The sequence below is a fragment of the Cyclopterus lumpus genome, chromosome 11, assembly GCF_009769545.1.
Source record: "Cyclopterus lumpus isolate fCycLum1 chromosome 11, fCycLum1.pri, whole genome shotgun sequence".
NCBI classification, from domain to species: Eukaryota; Metazoa; Chordata; class Actinopteri; order Perciformes; family Cyclopteridae; genus Cyclopterus; species Cyclopterus lumpus.
In genome coordinates, this window is record NC_046976.1 from 7239358 (window position 1) to 7255629 (window position 16272).

The 16272-nt window shown below is 43.7% G+C and overlaps 3 protein-coding genes across 3 annotated transcripts; all 3 read left to right on the forward strand.

Moving 5' to 3' along the window:
- The first annotated feature begins 397 nt into the window (after nt 1-397).
- Nucleotides 398-2000, forward strand: s100a11 (S100 calcium binding protein A11). Its single transcript, XM_034545560.1, has 3 exons — nt 398-508; nt 605-751; nt 1659-2000. Exons 2-3 carry the CDS (start codon nt 623-625, stop codon nt 1791-1793), a joined length of 264 nt encoding a protein of 87 aa, XP_034401451.1. The 5' UTR covers nt 398-508; nt 605-622; the 3' UTR covers nt 1794-2000.
- A 1322-nt stretch (nt 2001-3322) lies between these two features.
- Nucleotides 3323-9323, forward strand: s100u (S100 calcium binding protein U). The gene is made up of 3 exons (XM_034545558.1): nt 3323-3488; nt 5860-5990; nt 6324-9323. The coding sequence occupies exons 2-3, from the start codon at nt 5871-5873 to the stop codon at nt 6900-6902; spliced, it is 699 nt and encodes a 232-aa protein (XP_034401449.1). The 5' UTR covers nt 3323-3488; nt 5860-5870; the 3' UTR covers nt 6903-9323.
- Nucleotides 9324-11567: 2244 nt separating this feature from the next.
- On the forward strand, nt 11568-12528 carry s100s (S100 calcium binding protein S). The gene is made up of 3 exons (XM_034545559.1): nt 11568-11595; nt 11934-12087; nt 12331-12528. Exons 1-3 carry the CDS (start codon nt 11582-11584, stop codon nt 12526-12528), a joined length of 366 nt encoding a protein of 121 aa, XP_034401450.1. The 5' UTR covers nt 11568-11581.
- The last annotated feature ends 3744 nt before the right edge of the window (nt 12529-16272 follow it).

Consider the following 16272-nt stretch of genomic DNA (forward strand, 5'->3'; position numbering starts at 1 on the left):
GTGATCTTACCATCATCCTTAAAATGCTATAAAATCAAAGTTACCATTTCTTTCTTTTCCACACACGTTGGCTCCTGTAATGGGAACGAGTTCCACATGAAACCGACGTGTGTTGTCCTGAATGCCATATTATTGGAGTCATGTTTTGTCTAAACTAATAACTGCTTAGGCATGCATGATTCAGCGACGTGATTGAAACGGCCTGACAGATCCTTGCTCTGCAAACAGACCGGAGAGGAGTTTTGTGCTATCATCAGTACAAATGTGCCCTTCATGGCCAGCCCTCTTTTCTTTTTGTGTGTGTGTGTGTGTGTGTGCAGATTTGAGTGGAAATCATGCAGAGAGAAGGCCAGCCTGCTGGATGGGGGAGCAGAGGGCAGGTTGCGTGTTTTCCGCTGATGTGTGCATCAGGGAACAGAGATGAAGCGTATAAATTCTGAGAGCTGATGGTCAGAGTGGGACAAGGCTCTTGGTACCAGCTGTGACACCCAGCACCTCAACTCAAAAGGTGAGTGACCACAGACACTGTTTTTTAGCACAATCGGACTCATACCTTTCGTGAAAGGTGTTTGTTAAGGCTTTCATTTCTCTCTTTGCTCTTCAGGTCTCAGCACAAACCATCATGGAAGCTGCCATCTGCACCATTGTTACCCAGTTCAAGACTCACGCTGGGAAAGATGGGTCCTCCAGCACCCTGAGCAAAGACGAATTCCAAAACCTGGTGACCTCCCAGCTGCCCAACTATGTCAAGGTAAATCTAAGAAGTTCTTCTGAGCCACTTTGCCGGCCATCTATTTTATATCTGACACTACAGATAGAGATCAAAGAGACTGTAGTTTATGATGGCACTGCTCTGTTATTCACACATATTACTGTGGTTATATTGATTAGACATGTGACTGCTCATCCTTCGTTTTACCTTCTCTTAAGAATTAACATCATCATCATCATCATCATGTCAAATGTTTGATTCAGAGCCATGTTTCTACGCTGTTTGTTAGTGCATGACATGTCATCATGAGGTCTCATGCTGCATCATAGAAAACGTGAGCTGAAGCTCATTTTATATGTCAATCGAACAGTTATCTTTTCCCATTACGTATTAAATGTAATACAAAACACCAATATCCCATCTTAAATCAACATGATATGATGTGCAGTAATGTATTAACATTGTCTGGGGAAAAGAATGTATTACCAGAGCTGTAACTACCAAACCTTTAATAGTTTAACTAAATAATTTAAATGATTAACCCAATATCACATTTGTCACAAATGTATGTGAGCATAATGTTGGATTGTGCCTCTATGAAAGTAGAATGGAAATAATCAGAAAAACAAGTCAGACACAGTGCAAAGTATGGCACAATTTAACATAAAGTGATTGAATACAGGTTTTATAATCACCACTGGAATTGATGTGTGGTTCACAAATTCATATATACAATATATATATATAACATGTAATCAAACACAATAACACATGCTTTCGTCATCAGGAAACTAGGTGATGCTGTAAATAGTTGGTAATTGTCTACTTGCTACTACACTCAACCATTAGGTGGCAGGACAGTCTTTGCAGAGCAGGTTGGTTGCTGTTGCAGTTCAGGGTGATCTCATTGTGATCAGGGTCTCTTCCTCTCTCTGATCACCCACAGAACGCCAGTGATCCCGGGGCCATCGAGCAGCTCATGGGCTCGCTGGATGAAAACAACGATGGGGAGCTGAATTTCTCCGAGTTCTGGCAGCTGATTGGAAAGCTGGCGAGCAAACAGGGAGGTTTCGGCCAGTAGAGGGGCAGCCCGCCTTCGTCTGTCAAGTGTGGGCCTTGAGCAGATTGCGCAACGCAAATCAAACCCAATCGAAGCTGTCAAACTGTTAAATCAAAGGCTTTCGAATGCTTTCATCGTCCCACCAGTGCCACATGTGTAACTCTTTAGTTAACCATTTCGTGAATGCCGGGAACTTTGAATTAAAGGCTTCATTGTCTTATATCCTCAGCCACTGACTCCTGTCATTCATTCACCACATTGTACGATGTACAGGCACCCACATTTGAGCAGGAGGGAGTGTATTACAGCCTTTATTTAGGGGGCCTGTAATCCTATATGCGTTACCGCCGCCACAAATACTCCATCCAGACCATATCTTGTTCCATAGAGCTTCATAAGCCTGTACAAAGCGGCCTGTCCAAGCGTCAAGGTTTTCACTGTCTGTCCCTGAGGCCTCAGTGGACTGTGTAATGGGGATGTGTGGACCAAGTACACCCCCATTATGATTGGGACATTGGAGCGATGTAGTTTCATTTGCATTGTTTGTTTAGCTATATTCATTATTGGTGTTACAGGGTCACTTTGTATTCATTCTGATGTCTAGGTGAAGTTACCGTATGTGTGCTGGCCTTCTGCCCAGCAGTTTAATAGCCATGCACGCCCGTTTTAATTCTGTAAATGAGTGACGGTGCTCCTTGGTCATTTTTAAAAACGCAGATCTTTCGACAGATAAGACAACGTGACCTTTGTAGCAAGTTACACATGCTCAGGTGCCAGATTGGGAGGAGCGATGATGGGTAAATGATTCAGCAGCTTTAAAATGAGAGACAATGAGAGCAGGACGTCTGTCTTGTGTGCACTGTTTGTGTGGGGAAGTCATGTTAGTGAGCAGGCAAGAGCTTCCCCATGCAGCTTGGATCTCACAGAAAGTAACACCAGTGAGACTTCATTTCAATTTAATTGGGGAAAAAAACAACTTTTGCCACCCACACTGGCTTTAGTATTTTCATCGAAGATTATTTGTCAGTTGGGAAAAGCTTGGCCCTCCAACACAATTAACCAAATTAAAGTAGCTGCCTCTTCTATTAAAAACTGGGATTTGGTTCATGTGGGCTGCTTTTGTTGGCGCAAAGTGCATTTTGCATGTGCGTCACTTGAATGCATCTATATTTGTAAACAAAAAACACTGAAACATCTTCCCTAAAATGTATGTAAATCATGGATGATAGCTGTAGACGTGTTTTTCTGCGTCTTCATTTAATAAGTGAAATACTTTGGAAAGCCACCGAGCCTTACAGATGAAGTAATCCCACCCGCCCCGTCTCCTCGTCCCTGCTGATGAAGCCACAACGCCTGCAAATCACACATGACGTGAAACGGCTGGCCCATGAGCCAAAGATAATGCCAATAAAAACAAAGTATAAGGGTTTTGATACACTTTCACTCCCTTTTCCTGAGAGTTCGAGCCGCGCTCGTCCACGTTCCCACTTCTCCATCTCACTCTTCCAGGTACACGCCCTTTGACTTGTCAGGGGGAAAAGTTTTAGGGAAAGAAAAAAAGAAAAAAAAAAGAGCCTAAATCACGGAAGAGATTCTGCTGTCCTACTAGTTTGGCAACTTCTCTGGGCTCAAAGAGGCGTAGAAAGGCGGAGAAGAGAGCAGAAACTCCTATTTGCGCACATTTATACACTTCAGTTGTCCCGCAGACGGTATACGGTGAGTTGAATGCGTCTTTCTGGATTGTTTTAAGCTTCCCCGGCGTGGAAACGTTGTGCACCAGCGTTGTGTTTGTTCATAGTTTTTTTTTCTTTCTTGTTGCCACGTTTCGATACTCTTACGAGAGCCATTCCCGAGGAACTTGGTCGCGGTCTGACTGCAGGACGCTTCCAGTGACTCCAGCCCGCAGACGCCTTCAGGGTCACGTTGCATTTGTATAAAGTAGAGTTTATGGCGACAGTTGGTGGTTTTTCCGCTTCTCTGGACGGTTTTATTGGCGGTGTTTGATGGCCAACTGCTCTCTGTCTGTCTCTCGGAAAGATATTTGATATTTTTCATGTGGAGCAGTTGTCAGGTTTCCGATCAATTGCAAGCAGCCTCGGGAAAATTGAACTGACTTGAGGTGACAGAGTATTGAGCTTACGTGGTATATCCAGTGGGCATCCGGGTCGCGCGTAAGAGCGCAAAATCAAACATGTTGTCTTTATTTTTGGACACAATATGCTTTATACAAAGAGAACCCACGAGAGGGTCCGCCTGTCTTGCCGGGTGGGGTTTTTGTGGAGCTGTGTAGTTTGTGACAACATTATTGTTAAATATTTAAAACGGCTCATCGTGTTGATGGTGATGAGGCTATAACTTGATAGTATTGCGCAACGTGCGGCGTTGAAGCCGATGTACGTCTGCTCACTGCAAGTTACAGCCACAACTTCACTTGTTCCTCTGTTAATATTTGATGCCACACACGAGCGGTAGTATTGTCATGACTCTGCGCACATACCGTATCACATTCGTCTATTTGGAAACGCAATACTCCATCTCCTTTGGGCTCTGGAGGGAAACGGGAAACCTCTGGTTGTAGACCTGTCTGTTTCATTATTTGATTTTGGGGCCTTTTTTAAGACCAAACAAACTGCGTCCCACGGTTTGTCTCTGTTCCGTGGGACGGGTGATGCAATTCATTTGTCGGAATTAGTGCACGTGTTATGTTAGGACAGGACGCACCTTGTGTACTCTGAGGAGGGTGTGTCACCGGTGCAGGAAGAAGTCCCCTAAAGTGCCTCCAAAATATGGGCTGTGTATGCAGTATCACAAAAACTTGCTGTACGTTTTTTTTTTTTTTTTTTTAAAGGGTAAAATCAACCCACTTTTGAATTAGTATTTTTCAATGAGAGCTGTTTGACAATTATATATGTTATGCTTACTCTAATACATGCAAACTGGTGGTTGTATTGTGAACTGGTCAGAGCAAACCGTTGGAGATCATTAGGTCAAAGGGTAACATCTGAGAGGGGTTGAGGTACATTTGAGCTTTTAATGGCCCTATATATTCTACAGTGTCAGAGCTATAATGAGACAAACCGGCACATCCCTGATTGGCTGCATGTATGCTTAGTGGAGAAATTGTTTGTCCGAAGGGTTTCATAAGCACTTCAGTAATTGAGTTATGAGTCTCAGCTGACACAAGCAAATACTATCTGCAGATCCAAGGAGTCTTCTTCTCGCCAATGTAAACTGTTGTTTGCTCGCCGGCATTTGACAGACGAGTAGCCGCCTTGAACATATTCGCTCACTGCTTTGGGGCAAACTAGCTCGGAGTTGGCCTGTAAATTCCTGTCTAAGTGATCTCCGCCGACAGCAATGAATGGAATTCCGGCAGAGCTGTGTCACCCCCTGGCATTTTTGTAACACTTGGAGCACGATTACCTGTCGTCAACATCTACATTTATGTTTGTGTCTCTATCTGAAATAATAATTGTGCAGGAATCTGCTGCTGGTGTGTACCAAAAGCCTTGACATTGTGTTAAAGCCTGATTGTCAGGCTGGTTTGCATGTATTCATGTCCAACAGTGTGAAGAGAGAGGGGGAGAGAGAGAGAGAACATGGACTAGGTAATCCCTTAGGTAATCTGAAGCCCAGTCCCCTCGGTAGCTTTGGTAGATCAGATGACCTCTCAAAGATCAGAACTTCCATTGTGCATCACAGCTCGTCTCTCAATCAGACTCCCTCTCCACTTATCTCACGTCACCGTCCCTCCCTTATTGCAACTGTGGACCCAACACCTGAAACGAAATGCCTCGACACGAGGAGATCCGCTGTTTCATTTTCCACTGGATGCGCCTATCACTTGAATGTGTTTTGAATCGAACCATCCTGGAACTTCCTCCCTTTCCCCGCACGCTACAGCAGCAACACGTTTAATCACTAATGCCATGCCATGCTCTATCTATCTATCTATCTATCTATCTATCTATCTATCTATCTATCTATCTATCTATCTATCTATCTATCTATCTATCTATCTATCTATCTATCTATGTGTTTGTCTGGTCTGTCTGACACCATTGTCTTGACCTCTTCCTTTTCCCAGAGAGAGGAGTCATGGAGCCTGCTATTCAGACCATGGTGAAGGTCTTCATGAAGTCGGCCAAGGGGAAGGAGAGTCTAGGACAGTCTCAATTCCAGAGCCTTGTCAAGAGCCAGCTCTCCAACATCCTTTCGGTTAGGAAACCTTCACTGAACCTTTTCTGAAATATTACTATATTGCATAATGTAACAACCTAACAGAAAACCACACAGTAGCACTGGCTAGGTTCAAACTAGTTTGAACCTGTTCAGACTTTCAACACAAGCATTGTGACCAATTGGTGGTGTAATATACAGCAGGTGAAAGGGGGAAAAGTGATCCCATATGATAGAATGACATTCATCAGCATTCTGATGTAGATAAAGGGTCATTTACTAATCACGTATGGTGATTTCACCAGTGGGAGTCCAGGTAGAGTTACTAATCATCATCCCACGGTTGTGTGTGTGTGTGTGCCTACTGTCCAGGACACAGACAGCAAGGAGGCGGTCAAAGACATGGGCCAGGGACTGGATGCCAACCAAGACGGCAAGGTCGGTTTTGAGGAGTACCTGAAGCTGGTCGGCTACCTGGCGGTGTCGCTCAGCGAGCAGCGTGATCTCGCCAAAGAGCAGCCTGCCCAAAATGCTGCGTCCGAACCGGATCATGCCGCCGCTCCGGAAGCCGCCGCTCCGGACAAAGAGGAGAAGAAGCCAGAAGCAAACGCAGAGGCAAAAGAGGAAGCAACGCCAGAAGCCAGCGCAGAGGCAAAGGAGGAAGCAAAGCCAGAGGCCAATAATGACGCAAAAGTAGAGGCAGATGCTGAAGCAAAGGTGGAAGAAAATGGAGGAGTAACGGTAGAAATCAAGTCAGAGGGGGAGACGCAGCCTGAGGCAGCAAAGGAAGAGGAGAAGAAAGAAATGCCGGCGTTAGACAAAGAGGTGACAGCGGCGGGAGTGGTAGAGTCCGTGAAAGAGGAGATGAAGGTGGAAATAGAAAAGGTGGAGGAAGCTGTAGAGAAGGTGGATGAAGAAGTGGAGAAGAAGATAGAGGAGGGCACCTCATAGGGGACTATCCAATCATTCACCAAAAAAAAGAAAATCACACTACTCACTTGCATTCAACACTACACAAAACTCAGCATTAATGCCAAAATAAGTTGGTAAGCCACTAAAGAATTTTAAAATTCACACAACCTTGAAATACAAGAAGTTGAAACACTAGAAACTTCCCATTCCTCATACATGATATATGACAGTAGAATCATTGCTTTGCACCACTACTTACCACTACGTTCATCAAGCATATGCATCCCATTATCTAGCACAGTTACCTCATTATGATACTATACTATGATAGCATGCAGATGTACACTATCATATGCATGCCATATCCCTGTGAAAAGCTTACTGCAAAATATGATTTACCTGCACCAATAAGTAAAGTTTAAATACCGTCCTCTTCCCACTTTTATCCTAATCTGGCTATCATCTTAAACTCCTCTACGCTTGGCTTCAAGGAATAGTTTGACATTTGGGAAATATGATAAAGCTTTCTTGCCAGGAGTTGGATGAGACGATCGACGCCACCGTTATATTCGTCCATGCAGGATGAAGCCACAGTCATCAGCCATATGCTAATTTTAGCTACAATGGCTGATTCTAATGGCTAACTCTCAGCTAGACACCTAATCATTTCCCAGAATGTTGAACTATTCTTATAATGCATGCAGGAAATTCACAAACACAATAACACTTCTTTTTTTTTTTATACATTCATTCATCTTTTAACTCGCATTGCTATGGAGCTGATTTGGCATGACAATAAACAAATTGTTTTGCTAAAGCTTTGCATTACTTCAAGCTAATATAATTGTGTACTCTGTCAATGCCCCACCTTTCTAGTCTACTTTATTCTCTGTCTCTTTCATTAATTTCTGTAATTCCCAGAGAGGCTAATTAAGTGTATTCCCTTGAGTCATATTCAGCCACCGATTAGGAACTGGAAGATAAAGTGTGGCCTTTTAGGCTAAATAATTAAGGTTCAAGAATGGAATCAACACCAAACAACGCCTTTAGTCAAATGGGAGCCGAGAATAGTACCTGGGAGTGGACTGGTGACCAGAGGAGCCTGCCAGAGAAGGTGTTCATGCAACCTAATCCACCTGGATTAGAGCTGGCAGAAAAGAACGCGACAACAAACATCAAGAAGTAAAAAAAAAAAAAAAAAAAGCCCATAACGGGTGTCACCTGTTGCCAGTTTTGGTCTTATGTGCTTTACAATACAATGTGTGCATCTTAATTTGTTGCATGTCTTTCAAACCATATGGCATTTCTACGGTTATTGACCGATAAATGTGTGCTGGATGGTGCATTATCTGCAGCGACTCCTGGTAGAACTGGATTGGAGTGACAGAAAGCTTGCTTTAAAAAAAAAAAGAAAGAAAGAGCAAATTGTTGCTTGTTTTAAGACCAGTTGTCTAGACGTGCGTGTTTGTTTGTCAGTTACACCCTCATTCAGTTAAAGGCTCTGATGACCTGCAACTGGATCCTTGAGTCACAGCATTGGGAAACCACTGGATTAGGCATTTGAGGGGTAACACACCCTGGGACACAAACAATTACATGAAAGTAATCCCGGGCTCCAGTGATTCTGCCCATCAGAACAGGTGCTTTAACAAAAAAAAACAAGAAGAATACTGAGCCAGCTATATGAATCTAAGTGGTGGGATCTTTTACAACTACTACTACATACGATGTTGCATGCTATCAGAAACGTATTTGCTAGTATTTTACATTGTATCGCAATCATTGTGGCCAAATATTTAAGTTCGACATGGCCTCCTTATATGTCACTTTTTAACCTAACTCTTCCTTGTTTGGACCACTATGGAGATCACTTGAAGACGTACTGCTTTGTCACATTATATGCAATTTGTTAATTACAATTTAATGATTTGTAAGTTGTCTCCACGTAAATAATGCAGCCATGAGAAAAAGGCTCGCGTTGCAGGCCCTCTATGTTATATGGGCCCGGCCAGCCGTGTCGTGCTGAAGGTGCACACATTTTGGGCACACTACCAAATGTGGACCGAATGCACTGTTACAGCACCTGGTGCTTCAAACTGCTCTGCAGCAAAATAGGCAAAGCAAATAAACCTGTGAGTCACATGGTCACCCTGCCTGTTTGCGACACTCCCATTGTAAATACGGTCTCATTTACACTCACTCTGCTCAGCCTTTGTACTCGTAGTGCGCGGTGCTTCCTGCATGCTCTATTACTAACAAACCTACTGAACATGTTGGGCTATTTAGTCTATATTATGATTTCCACCTATATTGTTTTTATATCAAAACGTTTTCTAAACATGGTACTTCCTGTGAATAACTGAGACATATCACACACTTGCGTTATCCGCAGCCGGTTTTCTGTTCAACATGTACATTGGCCTCAGGCACTTGGCCAGACGTGTTGAGAGGCACGGTCTTCGCTCTCAACCAATCATCATAGGCAAAATGATGTCAGATTTTTTTTTTAAAGAAACTGGATAAAGCAAAATTCACTTTACTGGCATTTGTTTTTTAAAGACTTGGAATAGACATCTGGAAATGAATCTATAGCAGCTAACGCTTTGTTTTTTAATCTATTTGGAACCGCAGATGGAAGGAGTGCACTGTGAGAACTAAGTTCTCTTACTAACAAAGATATTAATCTGCCCCATAGTGTGAACCCCGCCCAGCCTTAACTCCAAGTAGATTAAAAACATGCTTGAACGAAACACATCAGATTTGTGGCAGGGAGTGTTTGCAGACCGATTTTCATTGAAACACAATAAGGCCCATTCATTCTGTGACAAGGAAAGATAAAAGCCTGAGTTAAGAACCCTCCCAGCGGATATAAGAAGTGTACATACAAATATATGAATGTGCTTTGTGACAAAATGTCTGAGATAATGGGACACGGGGTATTGTGCAGACTCCCATCATCGTCCATTGATGTAATCCGTTTATTTGCTGCCAAGTACTAAAGGGTGTGTGTGCGTGTTTAGCACCTGGACTCATTTCAGTCCGCTGTCATGTCCAGTAAACTCAACTTCATATGCAATGCTGTATCATTTTTGCTAATTCTATGTAATATGTTTAATGGCTAATATTGAATAAAACTGTGACAATAACTATAATAATAGTATTTGTGTGGCCTGCTATGTACTTGCAAGAATCCAGTTCTCTTGAGTGTGTGTGTGTGTGTGCGCGTGTGTGATGGAGAGAAAGCACCTGCAAAGAAAGAGAGAGAGAAAAAGAGGGAGGATAGAGAAATAGAAGTAAGTAAGAGGGTTCGGGGGGCGGGGAGGAGGGAGAGGACCAGGTGATATTTAAGACAGGCGAACTCTCTCCCCATCTATCTCTGCCTTGGCTCTGTCCCCTGCACCTCTTCAAAGACAAAGCCAAAGGAGGCCCTCCATCAGCACTCAGGTAAGACAGACAGCTCGGAGGGGTCTCTTCCCTCTCCTTTCTCCTCTGCAGCTAATAGAGGTTCTCTTTAAAAGTACATTTAAAGCCTTTTATCAGCTGTTCAACAGCAGCAAATCGCTGAGGATTCAAAAACCTTCAGAGCACAGAGACACTGGATAGTGGGCGCCCAGCGGAGGACCACTGGAGTCCTTTCAGCATTTCTTTTCTGCCTTCTTTTGATGTGCAAGCTTTGAGATGAGCATGACAGGGAATTTATACATGTCAAGCAGTGTTGGAAAAAATGAAATGAGAATATACTGGCATTGATGTAGAATTGAGTATGTAAAATGTATAAATAGCAACTATAAACATGGCATGGACGTAGCAAACCATTGCTACATTATACTTAATATGTATTTAAATGTATAACCAAACGTTCAACTTATTTCGTTCCTAGGGGTAGATATTGCTCCATCAATAAATTTACATATTCATTATAACCATACACTATATTGTGTTACTGAGAGCATTTTCATCTCCATGGTTTCCAATTGTCTCCTGTCAGTGAGTGAGACAGATGACCCCTGTAGATTTTCCAGTTAGGCAGCTTTGGTGTCCACTGGCCTCGTCTTTTGTCTCCGCCGACTAAAACTCTGACAATGCTCTGCAGCATAAAGAGAGGCAATAACTGCTGACGGACATCAGCATCCCTGTCTTCTTTTGTAACAGCTGGCAGTTAATAAAACATGCACAGCGATTGATTGACGGATCGCTTGCCACCATCAGTATTCTGCGTGGTTATGGATTAGCCTCGAAACAATGCAGTCGACTTTTATCTTTATCGTGCTCTGTCCCTAAACTTTAGACTTGCGCGAGCGTGGACGTGAGCGAGTGTTGGAGAACAGGGTTCGCCTGGTGATACTCGGCCCTCTTAGTGTTTCAACGTGATCACCAGACAAGTTTTGTGTTTCCATCTTTAATGATGAGGCTTTTTTCACGATCAACAGACGGAGAGCTGAAACCACTTTTCAACGATGCCGCAGTGCTAATTGTTACATGCATGACCTATTCAGCTTAGAGGAGCGTCAACCCGAGAAGTAGACTTTCAAAACGACACAAACGTTCTTCAAACGATCTTTGAGGTGACATGAGGAGTGCGGTCCTTTTTTTCTTCTGTTTTTAATACATTGAGATAGAAAAAGCTTCACCCTCTGACTGTTTTTGCATCATTGACAGTGAATTATCTGTGTCTGTGTGTGCAGTCTCTCCACAAGTCCAGCACAAGAAGCTTCAAGATGCCGGACACAATGTGTGTAAGATTGTTTCGAAAAGCTTTTCCAAAGCCATCCTCCATCTTTCCATCCAAACCTCTGAAATGTAAAAACCCAGTAAGGTCAAGCACACACAAAGTATTTAAAATTCGGGTCAGTAATATTCTCTGCACTACACGCAGAGCGTTATTCAACCCATTGTGTAGAAATGGGGGGATAAAACACCTTAATTCTATCCATCTATCTGACTGTCCTGCTATCACTTTGACTCAGAGGCGGCTTCGGCCTTGACTGCCATGTAACCACACATGCAGCCTGGGCTGGAGCGGGCATTTTGCGGCAGCCTCTGACCTTTTGACCCCGATACCTTTCACAGCATGTCCAAGGAGCCCAGTTCCAACCTGGAGAGTGCCATGCAGATGCTCATAAAGACCTTCCACAAGTACTCTGGAAAGGAGGGCGACAAGTACACGCTGAGCAGGGGCGAACTGAAGGAGCTGCTTCTAGAGGAGCTGGGGACTTACTTAGGGGTAAGAGAAGGAGTGTGTGTGTGATGAGGCAACACCAGCACACTAATGCAGTTGGCAAACATGTGACACACAAGCAGAGGTATCCGCTCACATAGTCAGACACACAGGTTCAGACAGGCTTGTGCAGTGATGTTTGCACACACATAAACACACACACACACACACACACACACACACACACATAACACAGCACACATTATTATGTCTCTCTCTCTCTCTGTCTCTCTGTTCTCCCTCTCTCAGGGCTCCAAAGATAATGAAGCTGTTGAGAAGGTGATGAACGACCTGGACGCCAACAACGACGGGGAGGTGGACTTCACCGAGTTCATCATCCTGATGGGCGCGCTCACAGTCGCCTGCAACGACTTCTTCCTGGATTGCAAAACAGATGAGAAACCGACAGATGAATGCAAAGGCGAGTCGGCGCAGAAGAAAAACTGAATCGGCGCAAGAGCGCAACGGGGGGAGAAAGAAGTGGGAGGTAGAAAGAGGGTGAAGGGGAAAGGGTGGGGCGGGTTGTAGAAGGAGGAGGAGGAGGAGGAGGAGGGGAAATAACTGGGAGGGGAAAGAGGACAGAGTACGATTTGTGTCTTGTGCAATCTGTAAACGCTACAACTACACAGGAGGGGAGCGGTCCGGCAGAAGGTTTGTGGGTGCACAGTAATCGGGGCATTCAGCAGGAGATATGTTTCTCCTCTGCAACTGTTTTTCAGAAAGTATATCTTTGCTCCCAGAAAGCATATCTGGGAGCTTGTCGCACTCAAAACAGTGAGAGGCTTTACATACAGAGCTGGGTATATATTCAACTTCTTTCCATTTAAAATGTAGCAGTTTTGACAGCATGTTCTGAATTAGGCAGTGGAAAGAAAAGGAAGTCAGAGTTTTGCAGAAGGCACACCAGGATGTTTGAGCACTTCTTGCACATGAATAATTTGTGAACATGTATTAAGTTGCAAGTTGTCATAGTAGTGTATGTACTCAGCGTTGAACAATACAATATGATGTATCCCCTTTATTGTGCATATTTTGTAATCCTTTTTGGTAATAACCAATGCATTCTTCAAAATATTAAACATGGCATTTATCCAACTATCTATTGCTGTGTGTTTGGTTATTCATCGACATGGCGGGCATCAACTGCTGCACCTGGAAATCAGGTTGAATGGCGCAGTGTCTCTCTCTCTGTGTCTGTTTGTGTGTGTGGGGGTGTATTGGGGATTCCTACAGAGTAAACTAGTCCAGCTCACACATCCTGCCAACAATATCCTGCAAGTCTTGTTCCACTAGATATAAACTGACCCAGATGTTTGACTTGGATCTGCATGGAAAACTTCTTCAAAAGAGAGAGAGAGAGAAAGAGAGAGAGAAAGAGAGAGAGAGAGAGAGAGAGAGAGAGAGAAAGAGAGAGAGAGCGAGAGAGAGAAAGAGAGGGAGAATGAGAGAGAGAAAGAGGGAGTGGAAAGAAGACAGAGAGAGATAAAGAGAGAGGGTGTGAGGGAAGGTAAAGAGTGTTTGCGTGCATGTGTTTGTGAATGAAAGAACGTCTGCATCGGCCGGGAGTGAATCCATTTTATGGAGTACATTAGTCAAGTATGTAACTTGGAAGGTCGTGGTTTAATCACAGTGGAATGTTCAAGTTTCTGTGACTGTTAGCATACTTACTGTCCCTCGGTGTCTAACACACACACACACACACACAGTAAATCAACACTTCATCTTCCACCTCATTGGCTTTCACAGCTGCCCGTCAGTTTGAAAGACGAAATGCTGAGCAGCTGAATCACAGATCCTCGCCTGGGGGATTTCTTCACTTCTGGGTGTAATTGTGCTTGAACACTGAGGAGCCTCCTCTTCTTCCCTTCAGCGATAATGAGAAACTGATTCCAGGCCAGCGAGCATCTATGGGCGGGGTTCACCCTATCTGCTTTCATTCCTGTGTTCTCTAAGGGCGTCATCTGATTGGGCTGTTTGAATATTTGAGCTAGAGGTGCTGGACCCGCAGATAGGTTAACAATTCAAAACACAACTGTGTCCATGACTGTTAACCCTGTTGTAGCCCGAAGGGAAACAAACAACCTGTGAAGAGCGTTGACAGCCTTGGATAACTGTTTTCTCAAAAGATCAGCACAACGGCTGTTATCATGTAGGACAGAACGGGGTTGACAAAATAATATAAACACTTTGCGGTAAAAGAGAAGGAAGGTTAAAGGCCAGTTAGCACCACAGTGTGTGCGTTTTTAAGTCAGCTGCAGGTAGATAGAAAATATATTATTCAATATGTAAAATACACACAGCGGTGACATATACCAGTCATACAGTATTCGTGGTGGAAGAACTGTTCAGATCTTTTACTTCTCTAAAGGTTCTCTATATAATGCATTGAAATAGCAGCAGACAACTTGCAGATATAGTGGAGGAATGTCCACAGAATGAAGTCGCCCTCCTTCTGTGTGTGTTTGGGTTGAGAAAAATGGGCCTTCTGAGTTATGTATGTATGGTCGATGCACAAGCTGCATTTCAATCTTGTAGCTGGTGGTGGAGGGATCCTCTGAGGGGCTGTGAGATGACGAATGGGTTGGAGAGATGAACATTTATTTAAGTAAAACCATTTGAGAAATGTAGAGGGGAAATAACTCATTGGTGAAACTGCTTATTAAATGTTACAAGGGGCCCAGCTACACACTGTTTTTTTGTGAGGGGACGCAAGCCATAACATGTTGGAAATCACTGTTTTCTTCTTTAACAATGCATTGTGTTACATAAAGTCATCCTCTGTTATTTATATGCAAACTCTTATAAATGCAGTTCAGCTAAAAGTCTACCTACAGGAGTTATTCATTCATTTAAAAGAACAGTGTTGGTGAGTAATGTCATTTCACATATAATAAGTGTTATTTTAGATTAAAAAATGTATTTTGTATTGTAATGGATGGATGGATGGATGGATGGATGGATGGATGGATGGATGGGATTATGTTATGAAAGAAGAGAGGCTGGTAAATTAATTTGGTAACTGAGTTGCACCAGTTTAGTTGTGAGACAGGCATCCTCCCGAAGTTATGCTCCGGGGCAGTTACTTAATTCTCAGTCACGTGGCCTTTTTAACCTCACTTGAACAAACAATGGCTACAGGACATCCTGCAAACAGTATCTAAAAACACGCCTGACCTTCCAAGTTGAGCCGGTTCAACCTAAAAGGCACGAGTCTCTGTTGATGGATCACACATGGCAGGTGCTGCCAGCGTGAGGAAAGGAGACGAGCGACACAAAGCCGGGCCGGGTCACTGGCACCGAGCCTGAAGCATCTGATAAGGAAGACAGGGAAACTTCGGTTACCAGAGGAGCAGGTCAAGCGACGCCCAGATGTCAAGCCACCACGTCCATCAGGCAGAGTCAGGCGGGCATCGCGTCAAGCTGTCATGAGAGCCTGAGAGGTCGGCAGCACGAGTGAAAGGGTGGCATGCATGTGAGAACAAAATTAAATTATCCATTCGAGTATACAGTGACGAAGATTGCTCCAGGTCTATATCGTGTGATGAATAATCCCTTTCCAGGTAAATAGCTCGCTCTCTCTCGGCCAGAATTTGAGAGGGCCCACTTTCCTCAGGTTCATGAAATCCATCTTGATAGAAGACCTCAGGGAGACCTTATGGCTGCAGCGCACGAGTCAGGAGACATATGAGTTACAAGGACCTGGCACGCCTGACTCATAAAGAACATGCTTTGATATACTGTGGTGGAAAGTAACCAATCACATTTACTAAAGTGCTGTTTTGAGGTACTCCATTTATGTTGCTTTACACATCTACCTGCTGTAGTTACTTTCTAAATGACTGAAATACCACATTGTTCAAGATGAAACCAGCTTATGTGTTTACTTGAGGCCCCTTGTCACATTTCCGGTAAGTTGTTCACCTTTTTACTTTTGATACTTTCAGTATCAAAGGTTCCTGCTGATACATTTGCATTGCTGTATTGGTACTCTCCCCACTGATAGATGATTATGTGTTAATAGCAAAGCAGGTAAAAGTGCCTCTCATCAGTCACCTGAAAGTTACCTCTGGATTTAGAGGAATGAAATCTAAACTGCGGGTCACTTGCCTTCATAAATTAAAACACAAACTCTTGTCCCCCAAACAGAGAAGCGAACCGGGATAGTGTCCTCCCCGAGAGTCAAGGTGACAG

What these genes read in the sequence shown, in the direction of transcription:
- s100a11 (XM_034545560.1), top strand. Translation starts at nt 623, where the DNA reads ATGGAAGCTGCCATCTGCACCATTGTTACCCAGTTCAAGACTCACGCT. An exon ending in AGCTGCCCAACTATGTCAAG is followed by an intron (nt 752 to 1,658) that starts GTAAATCTAAGA and finishes GATCACCCACAG; the next exon opens with AACGCCAGTGATCCCGGGGC.
- s100u (XM_034545558.1), top strand. Translation starts at nt 5,871, where the DNA reads ATGGAGCCTGCTATTCAGACCATGGTGAAGGTCTTCATGAAGTCGGCC. An exon ending in AGCTCTCCAACATCCTTTCG is followed by an intron (nt 5,991 to 6,323) that starts GTTAGGAAACCT and finishes CCTACTGTCCAG; the next exon opens with GACACAGACAGCAAGGAGGC.
- s100s (XM_034545559.1), top strand. An exon ending in AGCTGGGGACTTACTTAGGG is followed by an intron (nt 12,088 to 12,330) that starts GTAAGAGAAGGA and finishes TCCCTCTCTCAG; the next exon opens with GGCTCCAAAGATAATGAAGC.